Below are 13,075 nucleotides of genomic sequence, written 5' to 3'. Positions count from 1 at the left end.
TAGCATGTTGCTAGCATGTTTCTAGCATGATTAGTGAATTGTCAGCATGTTGCTAGCATGTTTCTAGCATGATTAGCAAGTGGATAGCATGTTTCTAGCATGATTAGCAAGTTGCTAGCATGTTTCTAGCATAATTTGTGAATTGTCAGCATGTTGCTAGTATGTTTCTAGCATGATTAGCAAGTGGCTAGCATGTTTCTAGCATAATTAGTGAATTGTCAGCATGTTTCTAGCATGATTAGCCAGTTGCTAGCATGTTTCTAGCATAATTAGTGAATTGTCAGCATGTTGCTAGCATGTTTCTAGCATTATTAACATGTTGCTAGCATGTTTCTAGCATGATTAGCAAGTTGCTAGCATGTTTCTAGCATGATTAGCAGGTTGTTAGCATGTTTCTAGCATAATTAGTGAATTGTCAACATGTTGCTAGTATGTTTCTAGCATGATTAGCAAGTTGCTAGCATGTTTTTAACATGATTAGCAAGTTGTTAGCATGTTTCTAGCACGATTAGCCAGTTGCTAGCATGTTTCTAGCATAATTAGTGAATTGTCAGCATGTTGCTAGTATGTTTCTAGCATGCTTAGCAAGTGGCTAGCATATTTCTAGCATGATTAGCAGGTTGTTAGCATGTTTCTAGCATGATTAGCCAGTTGCTAGCATGTTTATAACATAATTAGTGAATTGTCAGCATGTTGCTAGCATGTTTCTAGCATGATTAACATTTTGCTAGTATGTTTCTAGCATGATTAGCAAGTTGCTAGCATGTTTCTAGCATGATTAGCAGGTTGTTACCATGTTTCTAGCATGATTAGCCAGTTGCTAGCATGTTTCTAACATAATTAGTGAATTGTCAGCATGTTGCTAGCATGTTTCTAGCAAGATTAGTATTTTGCTAGCATGTTTCTAGCATGACTAGCAAGTTGCTAGCATGTTTCTAGCATGATTAGCAGGTTGTTAGCATGTTTTTAACATGATTAACAAGTTGTTAGCATGTTTCTAGCATGATTAACCAGTTGCTAGCATGTTTCTAGCATAATTAGTGAATTGTCAGCATGTTGCTAACATGTTTCTAGCATGATTAGCAAGTGGCTAGCATGTTTCTAGCATGGTTAGCAGGTTGTTGGCATGTTTCTAGCATACTTACCAAGTTGTTAGCAAGTTGCTAGCATGTTTCCAGCATGGTTAGCAGGTTGTTGGCATGTTTCTAGCATACTTACCAAGTTGTTAGCAAGTTGCTAGCATGTTTCTAGCATGATTGGTAGGTTGTTAACATGTTTTTAACATGATTAACAAGTTGTTAGCATGTTTCTAACATGATTAAGAGTTTGCTAGTATGTTTCTAGCATGTGTCTAGCATGATTAGCATGTTGCAAGCATGTTTCTAGCATGATTTGCATGTTATTAGCATGGTTAGCAATTTATTAGCATGTTGCTAGTATGATTTTAACAATTAGCATTTCGTTACCATGTTTCAAGCAGGATTAGCATGTTGTTAATCTGTTCCTAGCATGACTAGCATTTTGTTAACATGTTTCTAGCATGATTAGCATGTTGCAAGCATGTTTCTAGCAATGATTCGCATGTTATTACCATGATTAGCAAATTATTAGCATGTTGCTAGCATGATTTTAACATATATAGCATGTGGTTAGCAAGTTATTAGCATGTTGCTAGCATGTTTCTAACATGATTAGCATGTCGTTAGCATGTTACTAGCATGGTTAGCCAGTTACTAGCATGTTGCTAGCATGTTTCTAACATAATTAGCATGTCGTTATCATGTTACTAGCATGATTAGCCAGTTACTAGCATGTTGCTAGTCTGTTTCTAGTATGATTATCATATTGTTAACATGTTACTACCATGATTAGCCAGTTACTAGCATCTTTATAACATGATTATCATGATTAACAAGTTACTAACATGTTGTTAGCATGTTTCTAGCATGATTAGCAGGTTGTTAGCATGTTTCTAGCATGATTACCAAGTTGCTAGCATATTTCTGGTATGATTAGCATGTTGTTAGCATGTTTTAATGTTGTTAACATGTTGTTAACATGATTAGCAAATTGTTACCATGTTTCTAGCATGATTAGCCATTTGCTAGCATGTTTCTAGCATAATTAGTGAATTGTCAGCATGTTACTAGCATGTTTCTAGCATGATTAGCAAGTGGCTAGCATGTTTCTAGCATGATTAACAGGTTGTTAGCATGTTTCTAGCATAATTACCAAGTTGTTAGCAAGTTGCTAGCATGTTTGTAGCATGATTAGTAGGTTGTTAACATGTTTTTAACATGATTAGCATGTTGCAAGCATGATTAGCATGTTATTAGCATGGTTAGCAAATTTATTAGCATGTTGCTAGTATGATTTTAACAATTAGCATTTTGTTACCATGTTTCAAGCATGATTAGCATGTTGCTAGCATGTTTCTAACATGTGTCTAGCAATGATTCGCATGTTATTAGCATGATTAGCAAATTATTAGCATGTTGCTAGCATGATTTTAACATATATAGCATGTGGTTAGCAAGTTATTAGCATGTTGCTAGCATGTTTCTAACATAATTAGCATGTCGTTAGCATGTTACTAGCATGATTAGCCAGTTACTAGCATGTTGCTAGTCTGTTTCTAGTATGATTATCATATTGTTAACATGTTACTAGCAGGATTAGCCAGTTACTAGCATCTTTATAACATGATTATCATGATTAACAAGTTACTAGCATGTTGCTAGCATGTTTCTAACATGTGTAGCATGTTGCTAGCATGTTTCTAGCATGGTTAGCGAGCTACTAGCATGCCTCTAGTTGCTAGGCTTGGCTAGTGATAGATAGATTAAATCCTCAAGCCAACTTAATAATAAATAGTGTTTATTAGTGCTGTGTATCACATTGTTTAAGTGTAATATGTATGACACTTCATACCTTCAGCTGACCTTAAAAGGCTGCTGTTGCATTAAATCACACTATTAAAAATTGAATACATGTCCCAAATTATAAGTGTCTGTATGTCATCAGTTGAATTTGGTATATTAATTAGGTAAATGTTTTTAGGAATCATTCAGTTATTAATGAGAGTATGAATTCTAGCTGGAGGCTTGAAAAGGTGTGTCTCAGTGTTGCCTGATGCCACATAACTAATAGATCCTGCTCTAAACAAGCTTTTGCACTTTTATTTCTGTTATTTATTGATGGTTGTTAGCAAGCATTGTGCTGGTGTCCTTATTCTTATTATCAGATGGTGCAGTGAGATTGAGGTGCTCTTGGATCAGCTCGCCAAAAAAATGGCCAGAGGAAGTCTGCCAAAAAAATCTCCCAGGAAAAACACTAAACCCAGGGAATTTGATCTGACCCAGCCCAAAGCTCGACCACTCCCTGCTCCCGAAGTCATTCCACAGCAGGACAAGCCCAAGCCGGCAAGTATCAAAATAAACACTTGAGATAATGGAATATGTGCTTTATGAGTCAGTCATGTTTTTAAATTTAATGAACACACAGCTAATTCATTTAATCCGATCATCATTTTATTATTGCATGGTTGGTTGTTTGGTAAAAGGCCAAAAGATTCATAATTGACTCAGAACCTTCAGACACATACTATGTCTTTTTAATGCTAGCAGTGACACAGATATTAGGTCAATATATTATGACAGTGATTCATAACCAGGAGGCTATGGCACCACATAACACATAAACTGCTAAATTAAAACTAACAACTAAAAATCAATAACTATTGATTTTATTGAAGAACATATGGTTTATGAAACTTCTAGAATCACAAAATAAATAATGGTTAATAAACATAATATACTGATACTCTCCACTACTATTAAATGTCATAATTACAGCAGAACTATGAATGGCTTTGAAATATAGCATTTGACAAGGCTGGGAACTACTGCATTACGACATTGTTCACTTTTGATGGTAAAATTATGTTGATTGTGGCATTTCTTGCCTTCTTTCTCAGGTACCAGCCACCACTCACAGATCTCCGAAGGAACCAGAGATTCTGGATGAGTCGAAGCAGAGAAACCGACAGAAATCTTTAGTAAGCCCACACAGATATACTGGGAAGCAAACTGCTTTGAATCTTGTTGTAATCATTACATTAATTTGTGTTCAGACCTTACCTCATGGTGTTTTTTACTTTCTCCATTAGCAAATCCTGAATGAAGCAAACTCTCAGCAGTTCAGATGTGCAAACCCACAGAAGTCTGAGAAAACTCAAGTTAGTGTCTTACAGCACAACTGAACTGAGCTGTTTCACTGCATCACAGAATTCAAAAGCTATAAATGTTTATATTTTTTGCTGAGCAGAGCGTGATATCCCAGATTCTTCAAAGCCGTGATGCTGAACTCCAATTTGACAAGCTTTATACTTCTGGCAGCCCTGCCACCCAAAAGGTAATTTGGACTAGATGTGCTTTTGAACCTATTTTCTACTACTGAGGATCTTTGTGCTGTTAAAAAGTGTTTGAACGTGTCTGTTTACAACGGCGCAGACAAACAGCTTACCTGTCAGACTGAACACAACTGCCATACTGCGAGAGGGAGCTTTATATAATCGTCAACTGGAAGAAGAGATACAAAGGTAGAGTCACACTCTTCAGTGGTAATCAGATTTTGTTATTTTTTTCTGTGCAATTACCCAAACGAATTCCCAATTATTTGGACTAATTATTTCAAATTATTCATCATTACTCCAAAGCACTGAAAAGCAACTAATAGCATATTAAAGAAATAATTCTCCAAAAAACTAAAAATCTGTCATCATTTACTCAATTAACTCACATATTTTCAAACTGTATTTTTCCCATGAAACACAAAAGGAGACTTTTTTGCTCTTTTCCATATAATGAGAATGATTGTCAGTGGGGGGTGTTTAATTTTTTTTAAAAAAGAAAAGAAGTACTATATAGTTGATATTCAAAATTTTGAATTTCTTTGTGACTAATCAAATAAATAAGCAGCACTGGGTCATTTGTACAAAATGAGCTTTCTTTCTGGTGTAGATCTGCTCAGATCACTACAACTTTGTTTGGGTATGGCTAACATGACATGGATTTTTTAATTTTAATTAGGCCTGTCAGTTTAATTAATAAGTTAGGAAAAAAATAACGCAATTAAAATATTTTAACACAGTTAACCCACTGGCCTCGCCCATACACATGTACGTCATCTTATATTTCATACAGCTGACAGTTGATAAAATATGATGCAGGGCAACAATTTTGAATGATTGGAAATTTTGTACAAAATGAGTTTTCTTGCTGGTGCAGATCCGCTCAGATTACTACAATTTACTGGGTATGGCTAACAGAATCTAATCTTATAGTGGTAATCTAAGGTGTACCACAAGGCTCAATATTAGGTTCTTTGGCCTTTTAAAGATCAGATTTTGTGAGGAACAAATTTAAATCAGAAACAAACACAAATCTCATTTATATGTACAGTTGAGGTCAAAAGTTTACATACACCTTGCAGAATCCTCAAAATGTTAATTATTTTATCAAAATAAGAGGGATTGTATAAATGCATGTTATTTTTTATTTAGTACTGACCTGAATAAGACATTTCACATAAAAGATGTCCACAAAAGAAAATAATAGTTGAATTTATAAATGGCCCTGTTCAAAAGTTTACATACACTTGATTCATAATACTGTGTTGTTACCTGAATGATCCACAGCAGTGTTTATTTATATAGTGATAGTTGTTCATAAGTCCCTTGTTTGTCCTGAACAGTTAAACTGCCTGCTGTTCTTCAGAAAAAATCCTTCAGGTCCCACAAATTCTTCAGTGTTTTAGCATTTCTATGTATTTAAACCCTTTCCAACAATGACTGTATGATTTTAAGATCCATCTTTTCACAATGAGGACAACTGAGGGACTCATATGCAACTATTACAGAAGGTTCAAACACTCACTGATGCTCCTGAATGAAACACCATGCATTAAGAGTTGGGGGGTGAAAACTTTTTGAATGAAGATCAGGGTAAATTTAACTTATTTTGTCTTCTGAAAAAAAAAAAAAAAAGGATTTTCTGTAGCTTCTGAATGGCAGTACTAAATGAAATAATATGATATTTAGGCAAAATAAGAAAAATGTACAAATCTTAATTTTGTTCAAACGTTTTCACCCCCCCAGCTCTTAATGCAGGGGTGGCGAACATCGGTCCTGGAGAGCCTCAGCCCTGCATAGTTTTGCTTTAACCCTAATCAAACGCACCTGAACAAGCTAATCAAGGTCTGAAGGGTTACTAGAAATCAACAGGCAGGTGAGTTTTAATTAGGGTTGGAGCTGAACTCTGCAGGGCTGCGGCTCTCCAGGACCAGAGTTCGCCACCCCTGTCTTAATGCCTTGTGTTTCCTTCTGGAGCATCAGTGAGTGTTTGAACCTTCTGTAATAGTTGCATATGAGTCCCTCAGTTGTCCTCAGTGTGAAAAGATGGATCTCAAAATCATACAGTCATTGTATTAAGAATCAAGTTTATGTAAACTTTCGAACGGGAAAATTTTTATAAATTCGACTATTATTGTCTCTTGTGGACTATATGTAAATGTCTTTTATGTGAAATATTTTATTCAGGTCAGTACTAAATAAAAAATAACATGCATTTTGTATGATCCCTCTTATTTTGGTAAAATAATGAACATTTCACAGATTCTGCGAGGTGTATGTAAACTTTTGACCTCAGCTGCATTTAAATAAGGTGCATGACAACATCAGACTAGAACACTAGGTCTAACATCAGTTGCAGTATGCCATTGTTGCTTGAGTTGTGTGGACTAAATTTATGGTTCTCCTAAGGTGACTTAGAAAATCATGAGATAAATGTGGGATCATGAAATATTAAGGTGAGCTAACCCTTCAAGGTCAATCATAAAACTCATGGAGGTGTTTTCCACAACATTCATGCCATGGTGTAAGAAAAATCCTTGTGTGTTCTTCTAATGTATATGTATTTGGGTGTTCAGATTAGAGCGATTGTCACAGGGTGCAAGCGAGCCATCTGCGTTCCTGCAGTGGCAGAAGGAGATGAAGGAGAAGGATCTGCAGGAGGAACTAGCTGAGCTGGAGCGCCGAAGACTGGAGGGACGGATCAGCCACGAGGAGGCGGTTCTTGCACGAGAACGTGTTTTAGAGCGTAACCACCATAAAGCTCAGCAGACTAAAGAGGAGGTGATGTCATAATAAACATCAATGTTTACAGCAATACATGACTCAGTCTTTATTATGTATATTATGATGCAATTTGTGATTGGTTCAGACTGCAGAGCTCATGCGCAGGTATGCAGAGAAACGTCTGAAGGAGGAAAAGGAAATGAGAGAGCTGGTGGAGCAAGTGGCGGATGGTCATAAGAACTCCAAAGCCGCCAAAGCTAAGCTGCAAGAAATTAAACAACGGATAGGTATAAAAAGCATGATATGTATAGCATAATTTTCACAAAGCAGTAAATGACAATAAAACACGCTGTATTATTTCTGAGCAGTTAAGGAGGTCTCAGAGCAGAGCAGGGAACTCCTCAGCCAGGCTCTGGAGGAAGCCCAGGCCGAGCTAACCAGGAAGATGGAGCTCATCCGCCAGATTCGTGCTTTGGAGTCAGTACCTCTGGTCAGACAAAAGTTTGTGGATGACACTGAGGTTAGTTAATTATCTTCTTAAAGGGGTCATGACATGGATTTTTTTTTATTTTCATTAGGTCTGTCAGTTTAACGTGTTAATTAATTAGTTAGGAAAAAATAACGCAATTTAAATATTTTAACATATTTAACACAGTGGCCCCACCCCAACACATGTAGGTCATCTTATATTTCATACAGCTGACAGTTGATAAAATATGATGTAGGCCAACAACTCCATAAATGCAGTTATGCCCTAAAATTCAAGATAGTAGTGCAAAAAAATGCCCATGTATATCTTTTGTCTCATATTTATATCACATGATGTCCCACAGGCAGCAAGAGCAATATGACATGAGTGCTGATTTTGTCCTGATCTATCACAAGCTTAAATGTGATTTTATACAACAGTTCAATAAATAAATATATTTTAAGCACAATATTATGTTTGCTCAATTTTGCAGATAATATGTTACCTTTGAAGCCATAGCAGAATTCTTGCGTGTGTCCAAGCAACACAGCAGTGTTTAGTTTCTGAATGAATCCGCGTTTTGAACGAATCATGTGAATCAATGATTCAAAGACCCATTTATAAAGAGAGACATTTACTTAATTCCTGAATGAATCAGCTGTTTGAATGAATCAAATTGAATGAGTGAATGACTTATAAAGACATTTACCACCACCTGCTGGCAGATTTAGTTTCTTATTTAGAGTATCATTTCATTAAAAAAAAAAATAATAATAATAAAAAATAAAATAAAATAATAACAATGAAAACATTTTTTTTAATACAAAATTTTTTAATTCTGTCATCATTTACACACCCTCGTGTCATTTCAAACCTTTCTTTTGTGGAGCATAAAAGAATGTATTTTGAAGATGTTTCTCAAATTATTTTCTTTTATGTTCCCTAGTTTATGATGTTGATGTTTATGAATGTTTAAGTGTAATAAATTTAATGTTGAATCAAAAAAATATTATTTTCTAAAGCTACGATTTGTGATGTCTACTTGATACTTTCTCATTTAACACAAAAATAGCTTTAAATAATCTTTTGTGGGTATTTTCACAAATTTATTTTGCGATTAATTTGATTAATTAATCAACACATCATGTAATTAATTAGATTAAAAATGTTAATCGACTGTCAAAATGGTCATTTTCAAACAAAGCAGTGAAATCATTTACTTACAGTTTGTGATGCAGCTGCAGTCAGATTTAATACCGCTTCATCTTTCAAAAAATGTATTTGTGAACTCTCCATGACACTGTACATTGTTTACAAAACAAAATACTCAGATCAATCCTCAAATCAGGGATGCCATTAAAAACAAACTATCCACTTGTTTCTTATGCTCGGATCCTATGGATATCTGTACAAAGATGCAAACGAGCTGTTTAAACCAAACACATCAAAGCAAATGTTCCTTCACTCCATTTGACAGAAGCTGGACTGTGTCAGAAAACAAATGCGCATCTGTATACTGTATCCAGTGAAGACAGCATCAGTGATTGTAATTTCTATTTGCTTTTGAGGCAATGCGACACTCGCATTCAGCATAATAAAGTGTCAAACTGTTAAGCGACTGAACGGCAGTGGGTGGGGCCTATGCTGAGAAGATGAATATTCGTCGCTGTGTTACTCTGGAGGCAGTGTTTATGCAAACAGCTGTGCCCAGGTGACATCACCCTGGCACCTCGGATCCAAACGAGCCATTTTTGGAGCTTGATTAAATAAATGCTTTGTTTATAATGAGACGGTTTTAAGCTATGAAACTTGCAGGATGTTTTAATGGTACCAAAGCCTCTTATAAAAGATCAAGTTTATGTCATGACCTCTTTAACTGTATAAAAATTTAATTATATACACTAGGAGATGCTTGACGCACTTAGCCAAATTAATGTTTCATGATCTTCAAAAATTTAGACTGCAGGTCACGATTTGCTGTGTGAGATGTCTCTGGCGGAGCTGCGGGAGCGTTTGGCACTCCTGAGAGAGTCCGAGCAGTGTGAGTTGGAGGACAGAAGACAACGCATCTTTCAGGAAAAACAGCTCAAAGAGCAGTTACTGCTAGAACAGCTGGACAATATTGCTCTACGCAGAAATCTGGCAGAACAAGCTGCTTTGCGCAGGTAACATACCAGTCCTATCACTCCTGTTACCGCATCACCATAACGTTAAGTCTGAAAGAAAAATAAAATAAAGACAGAATACAAATGTTTGTTTTTTGAATCAGAATCAGAACAGCTTTATTGCCAAGTATGCTTACGCATACAAGGATTTTGTTTTGCTGTCACAGGCTTCCAGTGCACAGAGACGACAACAACAAACAGAAAATAATATAAGTTGAGAATAAAAAAATACACATATGTAAATATAAGTAGACAAAAATTGCATTATAAGATTTAAGAAAATAAACAAATTTTGTGGACAGGAACTAACCTGGTTCAAATCTTCCCTCTTAGATCACTATGAATTTGTTTGGGTAAGGGAACAAACATCTGATCCTATAGTGATAAAGTATGGTGTGCCACAAGGCTCTGTATTGGGTCCTTTGCACATTTAAAGATCAGGTTTTGAATGAACATAAAAGGGCCCTATTTTAATGATCTAAGTGCATGGTCTGAAGTGCATGGTGCACTCAGGGCTTGTCTGAATCCACTTTGACTAGTTTAAAGGGGTCATCGGATGCTAAGTTCACTTTTTCATGTTGTTTGAACATTAATGTGTGTTGGCAGTGTATGTACAATATATATCTACACTATAATGATAAAAATCCATGCAGTGGTTTTTAACTAATCTGTAAAAATAATATCCCCTTTTTCAAATCGAGCCATTCTCAGATGCCTGTCGGTGTGACGGCTGCTCCCACAATAGTTGATTGACATGAGTGTCTTACCTCAGACCAGCTGTCACAGTCCAGTAACTTTCCTTGTTTCGATGCCGAAGCAGGGATGTAAGTTAGACAAGAATATCTCCGATTGAGCGATTGAGGTGTTGTGTTGCTGGATGTAATAATGAACATAGTGGTCGTTATTTACTCCCCACATCTGAGCCGCTGAAGATGCAGAGGATTACGTTTGTTTGTGAAGGGAATGCACCTCCCGATCTACATATATGCGTCCATGTTTGAGCGAATCATTCATGATCCAGCTTCACTTACAGCAGAAGTGTGTATAAGCATTTTTTATGAATCTTTGCGATCGCCTTTCCTTATAACGTGGTAGTTAAAAACGTTTAGCGGCTAAATGCAGCTAAATGCGGCTAAAGTAAACAAGGTCGTCATTCCACAGAGAGAAGAGAGGGGGCGGGGTGAGCAGAGCTCATTTGCATTTAAAGGAACAACCCCTTAGAATGAGATGATTTTTGCTGAGCTCATTTTGACGAGGTAAAAACGGTGTTGTTTTACAAAACCACTGAGAATTTTTAATCGAAGTATATTAGAGACTTTTCATTAAGACCCTAAAGAATCATATCAACTTGTGGAAAAAGGGCATCCGATGACCCCTTTAACAAGGAAAAAAACGGTTGGTGCGCCAGGGGCATAGTCCAAAAGGCTTGTACCTACCTATTGTCTTAATGGGTCATGGGTGTGTTTTGGGTGTAACATGCAATTAACCAATCAAGAGTCTCATCTCCCATTCCCTTTAAAAGCCAGTTGCGCTTGCACCATGGCAGATTCGCTATTTACATGGTAGAATTTGCAAGAGCAAAGACCGAATGCTTCTCCATGTACACAATGATGTTCTACATCGTAATGCTTTAATTTGTAATATTTGGCATGTTTGTTGGCTGCTGCGCATCCCTGTGTGCGTTGCGCACCCGCCTATAGACACATATTGCTAACGTGCCCTTTAAATAAAGAAAAAAAAATACTGCGCAATTTTGACTTTTAGTTGGTCAGTGGTGCAACCTTTTTTAGCAATGCGCCTGAACACACCTCATTTTCAGTCCAGCAATGATAAGTGCGTCAGGCTGAAACTAGCAAAAAACACTTGCATCGCTCCTGACGTCGAATTGCACCAGGCGTATGAAAGGACTCAAAGAATTAATGTCAGCTTTACTGGTGCTGTCATAAGAGCAAAAAAGGGGACAAACCAAATGCAAAGAAAATTTTAACTTGTTAATCACTCATTATAACTTTTTTACTTATTATGCTGTTATATAGTAAAAACATTTGAATTAAATTAGAAAAATGCTGAAGTATTTTCACGTGTGGTCTCAGAATTAAATATTTGGAGGGAAAAGCTGACTGGTTTCTGTTTTGTGTCACAGCCAGGAAGAGAAAAGGATAAGAAGTGAACTGCGGGAGGCTGTCAGTAGAGACGAGAGAGTGCTGGCCCTTCAGAAGACCCTGGAGCAGAAACAACAGGAAAGACAGAAGAGAAAGAGTGAAAAAAACAGTATGAAGAAAAGTGAGCAGGTGCTTCCACTCACAGTGAAGACCAGCCTCAACAAAAAGGTGAGAATAGACTAGAACTCATAGACTAGAACACACTCAATATGTCACAAATGTGACCCTGGACCACAAAACCAGTCGTAAGAAGCATGGGTATATTTGTAGCAATAGCCAACAAAACATTGTATGGGTTAAAATTATCGATTTTTCTTTTACGCCAAAAATCATTAGGATATTAAGTAAAGATTGTTCCATGAAGATATTTTTTACATTTCCTACTGTAAACATATCAAAGCTTATTTTTAATTAATAATATGCATTGCTAAGAACTTCATTTTGGCAGCATTAAAGGTGATTTTCTTAATATTTCAATTTTTTTTGCACCCTCAGATTTCAGATTTTCAAGTAGTTGTAACTCAGCCAAATATTGTTCTATCCAAACAACAAGCTTATTTATTCAGCTTTCAGATGATGTATACATATCAATTAAAAAAAAAGAAAGAAAAAGACCCTTATGACTGATTTTGTGGTGCAGGGTCACAGATTTTGCCCCAAGAACACCTCAGATGTTTAATATTGTGTTATATTTCAACATTAAATGACACAAACAGCAGGTTCTGGAGGAACAGCATTGGCAGGAGTTGGAGCGCAATTTGGAACAACAGATTTACGGGACCTTGCAGCAGACATCTAACAAAAATGGTGCTGGTCAAAACCACAGGCGAGTTTTCTGAAAAATGTAAATGTAAAATTAAGAAACTGATATTGTAAAAATATGTCAAGACAGTGTAAAGCTAAATAGTAACGATACTTGGTATAAAGCATGTTATCTATATTTTAAGTTGCTTTTCAAGGTATCTAACACAGGCCTGGATGATGTTACTAAAGAATTTGGGAGGAATAGCAGATTTACAGTGTTTTGGCTGTGGAAAAATAAACAATGATTGCATGAGTTTTCCATACTGAAATATTTCTAATCCAAATACTACAGTAAAAGGCTTTCTCTGCATTGAATAAGGACACCAGAATAAATCAGTTT

General features: G+C 36.3%; 1 protein-coding gene across 3 annotated transcripts in view; it reads left to right on the top strand.

Annotated features, from left to right (window-relative positions):
- cfap99 (cilia and flagella associated protein 99) overlaps positions 1–13,075 on the top strand; it is a 16,407-nt gene extending 3,332 nt beyond the window's left edge. For all 3 annotated transcript variants that reach the window (XM_051132852.1, XM_051132849.1, XM_051132850.1), the window contains exons 5-15: positions 3,245–3,422; positions 3,977–4,057; positions 4,169–4,237; positions 4,327–4,413; positions 4,512–4,600; positions 6,988–7,192; positions 7,281–7,422; positions 7,504–7,655; positions 9,564–9,769; positions 11,913–12,099; positions 12,648–13,075. In XM_051132852.1, coding sequence (XP_050988809.1) covers positions 3,245–3,422; positions 3,977–4,057; positions 4,169–4,237; positions 4,327–4,413; positions 4,512–4,600; positions 6,988–7,192; positions 7,281–7,422; positions 7,504–7,655; positions 9,564–9,769; positions 11,913–12,099; positions 12,648–12,770 — 1,519 coding nt within the window. In that variant the 3' untranslated portion in view covers positions 12,771–13,075. The remainder of the gene's footprint in view (positions 1–3,244; positions 3,423–3,976; positions 4,058–4,168; positions 4,238–4,326; positions 4,414–4,511; positions 4,601–6,987; positions 7,193–7,280; positions 7,423–7,503; positions 7,656–9,563; positions 9,770–11,912; positions 12,100–12,647) is intronic.

Source organism: Labeo rohita, chromosome 17, assembly GCF_022985175.1.
Source record: "Labeo rohita strain BAU-BD-2019 chromosome 17, IGBB_LRoh.1.0, whole genome shotgun sequence".
Lineage (NCBI taxonomy): Eukaryota > Metazoa > Chordata > Actinopteri > Cypriniformes > Cyprinidae > Labeo > Labeo rohita.
Note: the sequence above shows the minus strand (reverse complement) of the source record. Positions and strands in the feature narration are given on the sequence as shown.